Source organism: Petromyzon marinus, chromosome 65, assembly GCF_048934315.1.
Source record: "Petromyzon marinus isolate PM22_M1 ecotype Great Lakes invasive population chromosome 65, UKy_Petmar_22M1.pri1.0, whole genome shotgun sequence".
NCBI classification, from domain to species: Eukaryota; Metazoa; Chordata; class Hyperoartia; order Petromyzontiformes; family Petromyzontidae; genus Petromyzon; species Petromyzon marinus.
The window spans coordinates 6117583-6134934 of NC_133731.1; the positions used below are offsets into that span (position 1 = coordinate 6117583).

At 49.3% G+C, this 17352-nt stretch overlaps 1 protein-coding gene across 1 annotated transcript in view; it reads right to left on the bottom strand.

Annotated features, from left to right (window-relative positions):
- LOC116956485 (potassium voltage-gated channel subfamily A member 1-like) overlaps nt 1-12103 on the bottom strand; it is a 34157-nt gene extending 22054 nt beyond the window's left edge. The window contains exon 1 of the mRNA XM_076054302.1: nt 436-12103. Within this exon, the coding sequence (XP_075910417.1) occupies nt 9465-11294 (1830 nt within the window). The 5' untranslated portion in view covers nt 11295-12103 and the 3' untranslated portion in view covers nt 436-9464. The remainder of the gene's footprint in view (nt 1-435) is intronic.
- Between the last annotated feature and the right edge of the window lie 5249 nt (nt 12104-17352).

Below are 17352 nucleotides of genomic sequence, written 5' to 3' on the forward strand. Positions count from 1 at the left end.
CCAATCAGCGTTCGAGCATGGATCAAGCTGATAGATTTCATACACGTGCCTATGTGTTCGAGCATGGATCAAGCATGGGTCAAACTTTGCATCGTTAAATCGGTCGATTCCCGTTTAATCGAGCATCGGATCGATACAAAAAACGTCGATTCCCGATCCAGTATTCCTTATTACGGCAAAGTCACGCCTAATTACCGCACATATGGGCCAAAAGCACGGACATAATCGATCGATCATTCATTCTGTCGCACATTCATTTCATCCTCTTGCAGCGCCCATAACGTAACCGACATCTCACATCGCAGATTTTTTTGTTTCGGTTTTTTTTTGTTTTAAGCCTAGGGGAGCCTCCGCTGGACAGCTGTCCCCCTCCCGTATGGAACAAGGTGACGAGCGCGCAATGAACAGTGGGAAATCACCGTGGGGCTCACTCACCTCGCTCGGCTCGCTCGGCTCGTGGTGGGTGCAAGTGGCGGCGTGGATGGGTCGCGGGACGATCCGCCGTCCCACGCCTATCCGAAAGCCAACCCTCGACCCGAACCGACTGCTCGCCCAGCGGAATTGCGCAACTTCGACTCCTCCGCGTGTCGAACAAGTCCAGTAGACTCGTAAGTTAGGGAGTAATAGAGTAATCGGTGCCAGAGACCGGTGGTCTGAAATAAAAAGGCGAATACATTTGTCACAACGGAGCGGCGGGCAATGAACGGCGCGCCCCTGCGTGGAGACGGAGCGGTGAAACGAGGTCACGTGCAGCTGACAATGTGGAGTCGTTGCATCGCAGCATCGGAGATTTCGTCCGTCTGGAAGGCGTTCGTCCGGCCGTGGACTTCACCGTGGCCATCCCTCCCATCCCACGGCGGTGAAAATAGCCAAAGGCGTGCCGGGGTCGCTGCGATTTTGACCTCTTCACTGCCGCGTGGCCCCGGCCAGGACTCAAAACGTCTCGCTGGATATGCCCGGTTGTCCGCTGGTAGGCTGTAGTAGGTGGCGCACCTCTTCGTCAGCCACGGAGACAATCCACGTCGAGTTGAATTACCTTGACGGGTGATTTTTTTTTTGGTCTTCTATTTCTGGTTCTTTCGGTGAAGTCACGTAGAGAGAGTGTGAAAATATAAATTAAATTAAAAATAATGAAAGCAAAAAAGCCACGACGTTTCGATCGCAACACGAGCGGTCTTCTTCAGGCGGAGAGAAAAGAGGAGCCCTTCTATCTACGTGATGACTTTACCGAAATAACCAAGAATATGAATTCCTGCAATCACGGAAGTTAAATTTTTTAGTTTGCCGTCGTGGGTCTACAGGGCCCATCAATTGATTTTCCTCCTCCTCCTTATCCATCCAACGGGCTATTTACTATTTTTTTTAATCGAATTGTGTTTTTTTTACACCACGTGTATGATAAAGTCGGAGCGCAAGAAAGAAAAACGAAATCCGATCTTCTCATCTCAACGAGATGTCATACGGCGGCGGCTTTTCCGAGACTTATATGTTTTTTTTACGGGCAATTATATAATTGTGACGGAGGGCGATAATATGATTTGAAGATGAACAATTGGGTTATTGTGAGCGGTGGCGTAGTTTTGATGGCAGTCAAGCAAGAGGGATTGGTAAGGAAGAATTTAGAGGGTGGGAGGTGGGGGTATAGGGCCTGATCGTAGCTGCGGGCGACTGAAAGCTGGGGAGCTTAAAAATAATCAGCAATAAATAACTCTACTCTTTGATTATTTCGGTAAAGTCACGTCGGTATAAAATAAAAACGATTTTACCGAAAGAACCAAAGAGTATGGATTCCTGCAGTCACGAAAGCTTCAAATCAATACAAAACTAACCAACAACGCATGTTTTGTCAACGTTACGCAGGGCGCTTAGCAAAAAAAAAATGCTTGTTATTTCTATCACTTCTGAGAATTTGCAACAAACAGCACGAGAAAATGCGCTCCGCCCGGGGGTTCTGCATGAGAACAACTCGAAAAGATTCCAGGCGACGCCTTGAGAATGATGGCGAACAAGTGGGAGACTCTTTGAAGCAACCAACATACATTTGTTATCACGTGACAGTCTATTGTTAGCCATTCTTTTTCACATAAAAAAAAACGATGGTCGCATATAAGTGTTCAAAAAAATGCGAAGCGCCATGTGTCCATGTATGCGGTTGGCGCGCTGCGCTACGAACCCAGCCACCCGCTCACGGCCAACACCGGTGACGATCATCTGAACCGGTCGTGGGGCCTCCCCTAGGTGGACTCAGCCTCAATTGAGCACCCGGTGCTGTGTGTAAACATCGCCACTGGGGGAGACAAAGGCGGCCGGGCGTGTTGTTGGCCAACCACCCCGTCGTGTGCCACATTGCCGGCCATCATAGGTGCTGCTCGCTCACAACAGTCTCTGTTCAGGCTATACGGGTGGATCTTCGTCTTGTGTGTGTGTGTGTATGCGTGTGAGTGAGTGAGTGAACGTCAGCGTGCGTAGGAACGGCCAATTTTGGTGGGCCCAGGGTTATTCGAGAGGCTAAAGGCGCAGACCCTGCAAGGTCTCCAGAGGCAAGGCCCCAGGGCTTTTGCAGAAGCGACCTTCGCCTAAACATTTCGAGGAGGCGATTTTAGAGATTCATCCAACACCAGCTCGGCACGCGGTCATCGGACGGAGTTCGTTTCGCAAACCCTCCCCCCCCCAAATCATCACGCGTTGAAATCACAAAGGGGTGAGGCGGGGGGGGGGGAGAGATTGTCTTTTTGTTTGAGACCATGTAGCTACTAGTCACGTACTATTACAGTATTATTATAATATTTTGGGGAATTGTCATTCTTGGAATTTGTCGAAATCTTGATTTAAAGCTTTCGTGACTGCAGGAATTCATGCTCTTTGGGTCTTTCGGTAAAGTCACGTAGATAAAAAAATAATAATAATAGATCACGATGTTTCAATCGCAACACAAGCAATCGTCATCAGGTGGGACAACCACAGCAAGAAAAAGCCTACTTCATCAGTTTTTTCTTGCCGTGGTTGGTAATAATAAGTAATTAATAAAACAGCATTAACTTTTTTTATTAATTATTTATCGTTATTAATAGTTAGTAATAATAATCACTACTATAGTATAATAATTAGTTTGACACGTAGGATTTGGCGACCAATATTATTCATGATAGAGGGGTTTTTTTATGGGTTAGATCACTTAAATTTATTAACGCAATTACCGGCGAAACGAAAATGGTACTCGAATTGTAAATGTTGTAGTGGGTTTACTCTGCAACACACAACGGGTGACTGCTGTACTAGTATACTACACTATACACTACATTATATACTACACGATACACTACTATACACGACACTACTATACACTATACTACAATACACTACTGTACACTACACTATACAGTCCACTATTATTGTAAATGTTGTAGTGGGTTTACTCTGCAACACACAATGGGTGACTGCTGTACCAGTATACTACACTATACACTACATTATATACTACACGATACACTACTATACACGACACTACTATACACTATACTACAATACACTACTGTACACTACACTATACACTACACTATAATTGTAAATGTTGTAGTGGGTTTTGCTCTCCAACATACAACCGGTTAGTGGTGTACTAGTATACTACACTATACACTACACGATACACTACACGATACACCACACGATAAACTACTATACACAACACTATACACTACACTATACACTACTATAGACTACACTACTCTACACTACACTATACACTGCACTATCATTGTAAATGTTGTCGTGGGTTTTACTCTGCAACACACAACTGGCGTAGTGCTGTACTAGTACACTACACTGAACACTACACGACTATACACTACACTATACACTACTATAGACTACACTACTATACACTACACGACTATACACTACAGTATACACTACTATAGACTACACTACTATACACTACACTACTATAGACTACACTACTATACACTACACTATACACTACAATACACTACATTATACACTACTATAGACTACACTACTATACACTACACTATACATTATACACTCATATAGACGATACTACTATACACTACACTATACACTATTATACACTATACTATACACTACTATAGACTACACTACTATACACTACACTATACACTACTATAGACTACACTACTATACACTACACTACTATAGACTACACTATACACTACACTATACACTACACTACTATACACTACACTATACACTACACCATACACTACACTATACACTACACTATACACTACTATATACTACACTACTATACACTACACTATACACTACACTATACACTACACAATACACTACACACTACTATAGACTGCACTACTAATTGGCTGTGCCGGGTGGTGGCGGGTTTAACGACACATTTGTATTTACGCGATCTAACCCAACAACAACAACAACCACAACAAGCCTCTATTACGGAGCACAATAATTATTATTTCACAACCATTAAAGCCTACGTGTTCATAATTGTCCCTAGACATGAAGACGAGACGAATGATGACCTCAGCTCCACATTACCCTCCACCCTTTTCCACCTTCCACAATTTAGAAACACGCGTTGAGATTATTTTGATCATTTTCACACGTAGGCTTTCGCGACAAATATTAATCATAATAAATGTTTTTTGGGTTAGATCGCGTTATTTATAAATGTGTCGTAAACCCTCCACCACCCGACACGGCCAATCAGCAAAAAAAAGTGTCACGTTGACAAAAGACAATTAGTTCACTTACTTTAGCCCACCGGTGTGTTGAAGAGTGAATCCACAACATTTACAGTTTGAATACGCCGTATTCTTTTGTCAACGTGACATTTTTTTGTTTGCTGATTGGCCGTGTCGGGTGGTGGAGGGTTACGACACATTTATGAATAACGCGATCTAACCCAAGTACCTTTATTATGAATTTGATCATTTTGTTTGTGGGGGGTGGTGGTTGGCCACTTTGTTGAGCGGCAATCATTTGCGGTGGGCAGGTCGCTTCTGACAAACAAGTTAATAGCCTGAGTGGGGCTTTGCCTGGCAGGATGGCGGGATGGATTCGTGTTGTATTTGTCTGTGTCTGTGGGTGATTTCTTTATCCGTCTTGTACTTTGCAATCCTGTTGTGTGTGTGTGTTTTTGTCATTTTCTTGTTGTTGCAACGTTCTAAGTCCGTGCTCCCCGACTGAAACATCCGTGAGAGAAAAAAAGAGCTTTATAGCTCATCGGATTCCCCAAAAAAATATCCTGCAGAGAGATAGAGGCGGGGGGGGGGGGAAGTGGAGATTGTTGGGATGGATTCTAAAATGTGCAACATCGGGACAGCTGCGATGCCTTCCCTTGATGATGTCTGCATCCAGACGATGGATCGAGCAACGATTGAAACCTTTCACGATTTCAAGTCCTCGCTGTTAACGGACACTTGGGTATCAGTCTCGATTAGACGTTTTCGTTACTGCAGGGCTCCGCATACTCTTTGTTTCTTTCGGTAAAGGCACGTAGGTTATGAAAGAAACAAAAATTAAATCACGACGTTTCGGGCGCAAAGGCAAGCGTCCGTCATCAGGTGGGACAACCACAGCAAGATACAACTGTGGAGGCGGGCGAACGTCGTGATTTAAAATGTATTTTGTTTTACATCTACGTGACTTTACCGAGATAACCAAAGGGTACTCGGTATCAAATCCTCCCTTCCCCACCTCCTCCCCACCCACCGCTCGTCTTCGACCCAAAAAAAACTAAATTATCGACTAATTTGCATCCAAATCCTTGGATGGAAATCCGTGTCCGCGTTTTGCCTTCGCGCCCGACTCCACCGCGATCCCGTCGGAGACGCAGTTCCATCAAATTTACAGCAGCAGCAGCGGCAGCAGCGGCGGCAGCAGCAGAAGGCTTCATTGTGTTTCCCTCCCCACCCAGTAGCACGAAACGACATTAATAAAAACACACACAAAAGATGATCAAGCCGCCTGTCCGTTCAGGTCCATCCCCACACCCCGAACGCGGCATTCCTAGTTCCAAAACGAGTTTGATGGGGTTCGCAAAAAATATATATTCCAGAGCCGTATCGATAACTCGTGCTAGTTCCTCGCGCCTGTGTGTGAGAGAGTGTGAGAGAGTGAGTGTGAGAGAGTGAGTGTGAGAGAGTGAGTGTGAGTGAGTGTGAGAGTGTGAGAGTGTGTGAGAATGTGAGTGTGAATGAGTGTGAAAGAGTGTGTGGGAGTGTGTGAGAGTGTGTGAGTGTGTGTGTGAGAGTGTAAATGAGTGTGAGAGTGTGAATGAGTGTGAGAGAGTGTGAAAGAGTGTGTGAGTGTGAATGAGTGTGAGAGTGTGAAAGAGTGTGTGAGTGTGTGAGTGTGTGTGAGTGTGAGAGTGTGTGAGTGTGAGAGTGTGTGAGAGTATGTGAGAGTGTGTGTGAGTGTGAGAGTGTGTGAGAGTGTGTGAGAGTATGTATTAGTGTGTGAGTGTGAGGGTGTGTGAGAGTGTGAGAGTGTGTGAGAGTGTGAAAGTGTGTGAGAGTGTGTGAGAGTGTGAGAGTGTGTGAATGAGTGTGAGAGTGTGTAAGTGTTAAAGAGTGTGTGAGTGTATATGTTAGTGTGAGAGTGTGTGAGTGTGAGAGAGTGTGTCTGATAGTGTGTGTGAGAGTGCGTGTGTGAATGAGTGTGAGAGTGTGTGAGTGTGAAAGAGTGTCTGAGAGTGTGTGAGAGTATGTGAGTGTGTGAGAGTGTGAGAGTGTGTGAGAGTGTGAGAGTGTGTGAGAGTGTGAGAATGTGTGAGAGTGTGAGAATGTGTGAGAGTATGTGAGAGTATGTGAGAGAGTGTGTGAGAGTATGTGTTAGTGTGTGAGAGTGTGAGAGTGTGAGGGTGTGAGAGTGTGTCAGAGTGTGTGAGAGTGTGTGAGTGTGAGAGTGTGTGAGAGTATGTGAGAGTGTGTGTGAGTGTGAGAGTGTGTGAGAGTGTCAGAGTGTGTGAGAGTGTGAGCGTGTGTGAGAGTATGTGAGAGTGTGTGAGAGTGTGAGAGTGTGTGTATGAGTGTGAGAGTGTGTCAGTGTTAAAGAGTGTGTGAGTGTATATGTTAGTGTGAGAGTGTGTGAGTGTGAGAGAGTGTGTCTGAGAGTGTGTGTGAAAGTGATAGTGTGTGTGAGAGTGCGTGTGTGAATGAGTGTGAGAGTGTGTGAGTGTGAGAGAGTGTGAAAGTGAGAGTGTGAGTGTGTGAGAATATGTGAGAGTGAGAGTGTGTGAGAGTGTGTGAGTGTGAAAGAGTGTGTGTGAGTGAGAGTGTGTGTGAGAGTGTGTGAGTGAGTGTAAGTGTGTGAGAGTGTGAGAGTGTGTGTAAGTATGTGAGTGTGTGAGAGTGCGTGAGTGTGTGAGAGTGTGTGAGAGTGCGTGAGTGTGTGAGAGTGTGAGTGTGTGTGAGTGTGTGAGAGTGTGTGAGAGTGCGTGAGTGTGTGAGAGTGTGAGTGTGTGTGAGTGTGTGTGAGTGTGTGAGTGTGTGTGAGTGTGTGTGAGTGTGTGAGAGTGTGTGAGTGTGAAAGAGTGTGAGTGTGTGTGAGTGTGTGTGAGTGTGTGTGAGAGTGTGTGAGTGAGTGTAAGTGTGTGAGAGTGTGAGAGTTTGTGTAAGTAAGTGTGTGAGTGTGTGAGAGTGTGTGAGAGTGTGAGAGTGTGTGTAAGTAAGTGTGTGAGAGTGTGTGTAAGTGTGTGAGTGTGTGTGAGAGTGTCTAAGTGGGGAGCGGTGGTGTAGCGGCTACCGCCCTGCACTACGAACCCAGCCGCCCGAGTTCGATTCCTGCTCAAGGCAAACACCAGTGACGATTATCTGAACATGTCCTGGGCCTCCCCTAGGTCGACTCAGCCTCAAATGAGTACCTCGTGCTGTGTGTAAAAAAACAAAAAAACATTGACACAGGGGAAACAAAGGCGGTCGGGCGTGGCGATGGCCATCCACCTCCTCGTGTGCCGTGCCGGCTTTCATAGGCGCACGCTAACAGCACTTTCCCCAACAGTCTGTTGAGGCTATACGGGGGAACTCTGTCTTTGTGAGACCAAATATTTGTAACCATATTATCACCGGGCACACGTGTTTTTTTTTTTTTGGGGGGGGGGGTGCATCGAACTTTCCAGAGCACCTTAAAGAGTCGGGAGAAGACACGTTCACGCGGAGCGCGGCGAAGCCGATTGATTTTTCTTCTTCAATCAACAGCGTGAAAGTTTATCGGCGAAACGATTAAAAAAAAAACTTGCAGCTCTCCGTCTCAATGTATTTCCTTGGATTATAAACGGGCGCGATTTGCACGCAAGCTTGTTAGCTCACGGCACTTGCCCCAAAAAATGTAGGCTTTAAACTTTCGTGACTTGAGGAATTCATATTCTTGGTTCTTTCGATAAAGTCACGTAGATAAAAAAAAATAATGAAAAAAATAATTATAATAAAAAATATAACAAAAATATATTAATTGAAAAGAATAAAAGCTTTGATTATAAATAAAAATAATGAATAGAAAAAAATAAAAGCTTTCGGGACCAATATTATTCATAATAAACGTTTTTGGGTTAGATCGCGTTATTTGTAAATGTGTCGTAAAAATAGTTCACTACTTTAGCACACCGGTGTGTTGAAGAGTGAATGCACAACATTTACAAATTAATTTTTATAAAATTTGTGTTGTTTTTATGAATTTATATATGTTTAATGTGGCTGCGCCCCTGTTATCCAGCACCTACTAAGGCCGGCACGGCACACGAGTGGGTGAGTGGCCAGCAACACGCCCGGCCGCCTTTGTCTCCCGAGTGGCAACTTTTTTTTTACAAATAGCACTCGGTACTCAATTGAGGCTGAGTCGACCTAGGGGAGGCCCGGTTCAGATACTCTTCATCGGTGTTGGCCGTGAGCAGGAATCGAACTCAGGCCGCCGGTTTCGTACCCGCAGCGTAGCGCTAACCACCACACCACCGCTCCCCACCACAGACAAAGATCCCCCTATAGCATTATCAGACTGTAGGGGCAAGTGCTGATAGCGAGCACCTGCCGACACACACAAAGATCCCCCATATAGCCTTAACACACTGTAGGGGCAAGTGCTGTTAGCGAGCACCTATGAAGGCCAGAACGGTACACGAGGGGGTGGGTGGCCAGGACCACGCCCGACCGCCTTTGTCTCCCCAGTGGCGATGTTTACACACCGCACCAGGTACTCATTTGAGGCTGAGTCGACCTAGGGGAGGCCCGGGACCGGTTCAGATAATCGTCACTGGGTGTTGGCCGTGAGCGGAAATCGAACCCGGGTCGCCAGGTTCATAGCGCAGCGCGCTAACCGCTACACCACCGCTCCCCACACAGACACACACAGACACACACACACATTACACACACAAATCACACCCACCCCCCCCCAATGAATATTCCTTTGCCCCCCACCGCTGCCACCCCACCGATGATCGCGACGCGAGATCGTCGTCACACGTCGGTTCTAAACCCAGGGTGCTCGGGCAGGTGACTCGCCACGTGCGTGCCGAGTTCCAGTCTCTTGTTGAACGACAGCTCGTCACCAGAGGCGGCGCCTCTCTCGCTCTGCAGGCTCATCTCGCTGCTCGCGCGCTTCAAGAAGTCTCCACCGTCGTCGTCATCGTCTCGTCCTCCTGCTCCTCCTCCTCCTGCTGCTGCTGCTGCTGCTCCTCCGTTGACGTTGAAGCTGGACACGTGCGAGTACTGCCCCAGGTCCTCACCGTCCGTCTCGCGGTGGTAAAAGTAGTTGAAGTTGGAGACGATCACGGGCACGGGCAGCGCGATCGTGAGCACGCCCGCGATGGCGCACAGCGAGCCCACGATCTTCCCGCCCACGGTCTTGGGCCACATGTCGCCGTAGCCCACCGTGGTCATCGTGACGACGGCCCACCAGAAGGCGTGCGGGATGCTCGTGAAGTCCGTGTCGGGCTCGTCCGTCTCGGCGAAGTAGACTGCGCTCGAGAAGAGGACGACGCCGATGAAGAGGAAGAAGACGAGGAGGCCCAGCTCGCGCATGGACGCGTTGAGGGTCCGCCCGAGGATCTGCAGCCCCTTGGAGTGTCGCGACAGCTTGAAGATCCTGAAGACGCGCACGAGGCGGACGACTCGGAGGATCGCGAGCGACATCGTCTGCTGCCCGTTGCCCTGCTGCTCCGCCAGTTCGGTGCCCAGCGTGACGAAGTAAGGCACGATGGCCACGATGTCGATCACGTTCATGATGTTCCTGAAGAAGGCCGGCTTGCTGGGGCACGCCGCGAAGCGCGCCGTGAGCTCGAAGCTGAACCACACGATGCAGACGGTCTCGATGATGAAGAAGGGGTCGGCGAACGAGCCGACAGAGTCCGCTCCGCTCGTCCCGTTGTTATTGTTGTCGTTGTTGTCGTTGTTGCTGTTGTCGAGCGGAGACGCCTCCGCCTCCTTCTCGTCGCGGAACTCGGGCAGAGTCTCGAGGCAGAAGACGATGATCGAGACGAGGATGACGACCACCGACACGATGGCGATGCCGCGCGCCGCACCCGAGCTCTCGGGGTACTCGAAGAGCAGCCACACGCGGCGCTGGAACTCGCTCGACGGCATGGGCCTCTCCCCCTCCTCCTCCTCCCTCGCGTAGCCCTCGTCCTCGCGGTAGCGCACCATCGCCTCGTCGCCCAGCTCGTAGAACCTCACCTCCTCGGCGAAGATGTCGAAGGGGACGCTCGCCGGCCTGCGCAGCCTGCCGCCCGACTGGTAGTAGTAGAGGATGGCGTCGAAGCTGGGTCGGTTGCGGTCGAAGAAGTACTCGTTGCGCAGGGGGTCGAAGTATCGCGACCGCCTCTCCGCGTCGCCCAGCAGCGTGTCGGGGAAGTTGGCCAGCGTGCGCAGCTGCGTCTCGAAGCGCAGCCCCGACACGTTCACGAGCACGCGCTCGCAGCCTTCGTGATGGTGGTGGTGCTGTTGCTGCACGCCCGATGCTTCTCCGACACCGTCACCAACAACATCATCATCATCATCACCACAGCAACCACAACCGCCTCCTGCTGTTGCTGCTGATGCTGTTGCTGCTGCTGCTGCTGCTGCTCCCGCTCCTCTGCACGACTCCGCGTCGCCGTGTCTCGGCTCCATGCTCTCATCTCCCGCATCTCCAAGCTCAGCGCTGCCTCGCTCCTCCCGTCGCTCGCGTCGCTGCGGATGCTTCTCTCCCCTCGTCCGCTCGTCCCGTTGGCACGCTGAGACCCCCCCCCCCCGAGCTGATGTGACGCTGGGAGGCGGTGGCATCTGCGTCGATAGCAGCAGGCGCGGCATTCACGACGGCCGTGCTGGTGGATAGAGCGGAGTCGTCGGAGCTGCCCCTCCTCTGTCTCCTCCCCCTCCTTCTCCTCCTCCCCCCACTCCTCCTCCTCCTCTCGCCATCGTTGGCTCCTGCTGTCCTTTGTTACTGCTGCTCCTGCTGCTGCTGCTGCTCGTGCGGTTTGTTTGGATGCGAGATGACGGGAGAGGCGAGAGAGATTGACGGAGCGCAGCAGACAGACAGCCCGCGCTGGGTGGCTGTGGTTGTTGTTGTGGTTGTTGTGCTGCTGCTTCAGCTTGGTGGTGGTGGTGGTGGTGATGGTGGTGGTGTTGTTATATTCAAGTGGTGGATCCAAGGTGGGGAGGAGGGAGAGGGGAGGGGGTGATGGGGCGATGGCTGCCCCCCCACACACACACACAGGTTGAGACACCACCAAAAACAATATTTAGTTATATTAATATTTAACAGAGAAAATACATTGACTGTGGGTTTTTTTCGTATTTACTAATGCAGGGCTCTTATTTTTTGAACCTTTAAATGTAGGGGTAATCCCCCCCCCACCACCACGAGCCTCCACCCCGACCCTCTGACATCCCCTCGAGAGGAGCCGCTCCGTCTCCACCCGGGGGTCGCCCCGAACCTCGCACGTGGAGACGGAGCGACTTTTCGATCCCGGAATCGCCGCTCGCGCAGCCGCGACCCGCCACGATCGTGGGAGGCGGCTGTGGCTGACCCCCACCCCCAACCGCAACCAGCCCTTCATCCAGCAGTGGAGTGATTGATCGCAAGGATGATGATGATGGTCGTGGTGGTGGTTGTTGTTGATGGGGAGGGAGGAGGAGGAGGAGGGAGGGGGAGCGGTGGCGCAGCGGTTAGCGCTACGCAGCGTTACGAACCATGCAACGCCGAGATCGAGTCACGCAACACGGCCACCAAGACCGGCAGTGACGATTTATCTGAACCGGTCCCGGGCCTCACCTAGGTCGACTCAGCCTCAAATGAGTACCCGATGCGGTGTGTAGTAAAAATCGCAACTGGGGGAGACAAAGGCGGCCGGGCGTGGTGCTGGCCACCCACCCCCTCGTGCGCCGTGCCGGCCTTTAAAGGTTGCTACTCGCTGTAGCAGCACTTGCCCCTACAGTCTGTTGATGCTATACACGGGGGGGGGGGGGGCTCTTTTGTATTTGTACGTTGAACTTCTTTCGCACCGTACGTAGCCAGACCGTGCTAATCAGCTGTGAGGTGGTGTGGTAGCAGGACATCAGAAATTTAAACAAAGAAAAGCAGTTCACACGAAACGAGCTGGTCGGGCACGAGCGGTGTGGTCAAGTTTGTGGGGGGTGGGGGGGGTTACTTCCACCTCTTCCGAAATTGTTTTAAGCGAGCGCTGAAGAGGAGGCGAAAGAATCGGTCGAGGCACTCGAGTCTAAACGTCTCCTGGAAGGCTCCCTCTGGCTGACGAGGGCCTCTTGCGAGACATCTCGGAGACCCATAGAGACATCACAGGAGATGCACCGATGCACAGGTGGACAACATTTAAAATGACGAAGAAGATAAAAAAGACGATGATCTGGAATTGAAGCTTTCGTGACTGCAGGAATCCATGACTCTTCGGTTCTTTCGGTAAAGCCACGTAGGTATAAAAAAAATAAAATAAAACATAATACATATCACGACGTTTAGATCGCAACACAAGCAAGCGGTCGTCCACTGGCGGAAAAAAAAATCGAGCAGTGGAACTGCTGGACCAGGAAGTGACACAGCGAGAGAGCTGTTACGACAAGAGGCTGTGTATGTGGTGGCGGCGGTGGTGGTGGTGGTGAGCGACTATGGTCAACTCAGAACAGAGCATCGAGACGCCCCGATGCTGCAGGCCACGAAGGAGACATCGCGGCTACGCCACCGCTGCTCGAGACGCGGCCACAGAGATTCAGAGTCACAGAGACGCGCAGAGACTCAGAGACTCGCAGAGACCCATTTCGATATCGCGGCGACACCACCGCTCCGCCGCTGCTCGAGACGCGGCCACAGAGATTCAGAGACACAGAGACGCGCAGAGACTCAGAGACTCGCAGAGACCCATTTCGATATCGCGGCGACACCACCGCTCCGCTTCTCCCGACCTGGTTGTCTGACTCGACCACCTGAATGTGAAATTGTAGTTTGCTGCTCTGCGATCGACATCAGCAACCGTACGGAAGAAGAAGGGACTCGTAGATGCCCATAGAGATGCAGACTCATAGAGACGTCACAGAGACCCATAGAGACGTCACAGAGACTCATAGAGACGTCACAGGGACCCGTAGAGACATCTCAGAGACCCATAGAGACGTCACAGGGACTCAAAGAGACGTCACAGAGACCCATAGAGACATCACAGAGACCCATAGAGACATCACAGAGACCCACAGAGACATCACAGAGACCCATAGAGACATTACAGAGACCCGTAGAGACACCACAGAGACCCATAGAGACACCACAGAGACCCATAGAGACATCACAGAGACCCATAGAGACATTACAGAGACCGATAGATACATCACAGAGACCCATAGAGACATCTCAGAGACCCATAGAGACTCACAGAGATGCAGACTCATAGAGATTCAGACTTATAGAGACCCACAGAGACCCATAGAGATGCAGACTCATAGAGATTCAGACTTATAGAGACCCACAGAGACCCATAGAGATGCGAACTCAAAGAGACCCACAGAGACCCACAGAGATTCAGACTTATAGAGACCCACAGGCACCCATAGAGATGCAGACTCATAGAGATTCAGACTTATAGAGACCCACAGAGACCCATAGAGATGCAGACTTATAGAGATTCAGAATTATAGAGACCCACAGAGACCCATAGAGATGCAGACTCATAGAGATTCAGACTTATAGAGACCCACAGAGACACATAGAGATGCAGACTCGTAGAGATTCAGACTTATAGAAACCCACAGAGACCCATAGAGATGCAGACTCATAGAGATTCAGACATATAAAGACCAACAGAGACCCACAGAGATGCAGACTCATCGAGATTCAGACTTATAGAGACCCACAGAGACCCATAGAGATTCAGACTCATAGAGGCTCACAGAGACCCATAGAGATTCAGACTTATAGAGACCCACAGAGACTCATAGAGATTCAGACTTATAGAGACACACAGAGACCCACAGAAATGCAGACTCAGAGATTCAGACTTATAGAGGCTCACAGAGACCCATAGACATACAGACTCGTAGAGACGCACAGAGATTGAGAGACTCACAGAGACCCATAGAGACATCACAGCGACACCACCGCTCCGCTTCTCCCGCCCTGGTTATCTGACTCGACCTACCCGGACGAGAGTGTGTGTGGAGTTTATTGCTCCGCAATCCACATCATTGCAGGTGCTGTCCCCCTTTATATTCCCTTGCACGACGAAAGCCCACCGAACTCTTCTTTGTAGATGGCACGGAGAAGTGGGGGGGGGGGCGGAGTGTGGGGGCGGGAGAGACAGAGACACCAACAGGCTAGGTTAGGGGTGTCAAGGACCTATAAACCATCGTCACGCCAACTCCGGTACCATCCTGGCAGCAGCAGCAGCGGCGGCGGCGGCGGCTTTTGGTTGACGAACAAAAGCGGTGGTCACCGCGTCGCGCGTTTTCAGACGCGCTCGCTTCTGCGGCCGTCTGGAACGCTCTTCCCTCCGATATTAGGAATCCACTGGTTGCTGCGCACTTTCAAAATCATCGTCCAGATTGACGAACGCACTTCTTTAGAACTGCTTGTTGTTTGTCCTTAGTTCGTCCGATTAGCACGGGTTGGCCACGTACGGTGCGAAAGAAGTCCAACATACATACTGTGCATACAACCGTGTATCTCTGTTTGTCCATATGCGCTCTCCTCCTCCATGGATGTGAAAGCCGGACAATTTCAAAGACCCCCCCCACCACCACTAAACTACCGCTTTTATTTCACCATGTAAGGCCCCACTGAACTACATAGCCAATTTTCTCGATTAAAAACTCATTTCTGTAGAGCTTATTTTTTGTGTTTAGTTTGTTCTCCTTCCCCCACAGCCATCCCTGTCACCCCCTTATCAGTGCCCTAGCTCATTACAGACCAATTCTAGAGCTTATTGGTCACCCCGTGCCCCTTATAAATCCCAACGTCCCATCCTACGAAGTCCCATCAGAAGGGAGAAACACAAACACATAGCCACTCACCACTAGCACACTCGCCACTACTACACTCACCACTAGCACAATCACCACTATCACAATCGCCACTAGTGCACTCACCACTAGTACACTCACCACTACACTCACCACTAGTACACTCACCACTACACTCACCACTAGTACACTCACCACTACACTCACCACGAGCACAATCACCACTAGCACACTCACCACTAGTACACTCACCACTAGTACACACATTCACCAATAGTACACTCACCACTAGTACACTAACCACTACACTCACCACTAGTACACTCACCACTACACTCACCACTAGTACACTCACCACTACACTCACCACTAGTACACTAACCACTACTACACTCACCACTAGCACACTCACTACTACTACACTCACCACTACACTCACCACTACTACACTCACCACTACACTCACCACTAGTACACTTACCACTACACTAACCACTAGTACACTCACCACTCGTACACTCACCACTAGTACACTCACCACCACTCACCACTAGTACATTCACCACAAGCACACTCACCACTACACTCACCACTACACTCACCACTAGTACACTCACCACTACTACACTCACCACTAGTACACTCACCACTAGTACACTCACCACTAGTACACTCACCACTACACTCACCACTAGTACACTCATCACTACAAACCTGTCAACCCCTTATCAGTGCCCTACCTTATTACAGACCAATTCAGACCTTATAGGTCACCACCGTGCCCCTTATAAATCTCAACGTTCCATCCTACAAAGTCCCATCACAAGGAAGGGAGAAACACACAGACAAATGCACACAACTCATCATTTTTGCCCGTATTGAAACGGCTCTACGCCGTCTGGAACCTGAAAAACTCAATTCCCCTGCACACGAACGCGGGCTAAACCGTGATGGGTCGATAGCTACGGGCACCGCCAATGAGCGCGGTGAGCCACGTACGGTGCGAAAGAAGTTCGACATACAGTAACGCACGTACAGGCTCGTCCAGTGGCACGCGAATTAGCCCTGACGTGTGGAGCTGCGTCTGCCGACGCTCGCCCCAAAGCGCTTTGTGTTTCATGTCGGAGTCAACCTTGGATACGACCCGAGGCACGGTATGGGGCCGTCCATAAATGACGTCACGCAATTTTGGACGGTTTTTGACCCCCCCCCCCCCCCCTTGTTCGTCACACGGCGTCACAAAAAGTCAGACCCGCCCCCTCAAATATGACGTCAAAAAGCTCTGGTTCTTTCGGTAAAGTCACGTAGAAGGGAAGCAATAAAATAATAAAAATGTAAAACAATAAAATTCTCACGACGTTTCGACTGCAACACAAGCAATCATCGTCACGTGTGAAAACCACAACAAGAAAATTTTATTGTTTTATATTTTTATTATTTTATTGTTTTTACGTGACTTTACCGAAAGAACCAAGAATATGCTTCAAATCTCTTTAAACTATTGTCATTGTATATTCTTGGTTCTTTCGGTAAAGTCACGTTGAAGGGAAACAATAAAATAATAAATAAAATAAAGTCACGTTGAAGGGAAACAATAAAATAATAAATAAAATAACCATATATATTTTATTATTTTGTTGTTTCCCTTCAACGTGACTTTACCGAAAGAACCAAGAAAAAGAATCACTGCGGTCACGAAAGCTTTAAATCAAAATTTATTGTCATTGTAGTGCGTATTTAATGTGACGCTGCACTCTGATGTTGTAGGAGAAAACATTTATTTTAAAAAAAGTCTATTTAATTACAGTGAGGGAAAAAAGTATTTGATCCCCTGCTGATTTTGTACGTTTGCCCACTGACAAAGAAATTATCAGCCTATAATTTTAATGGTAGGTTTATTTGA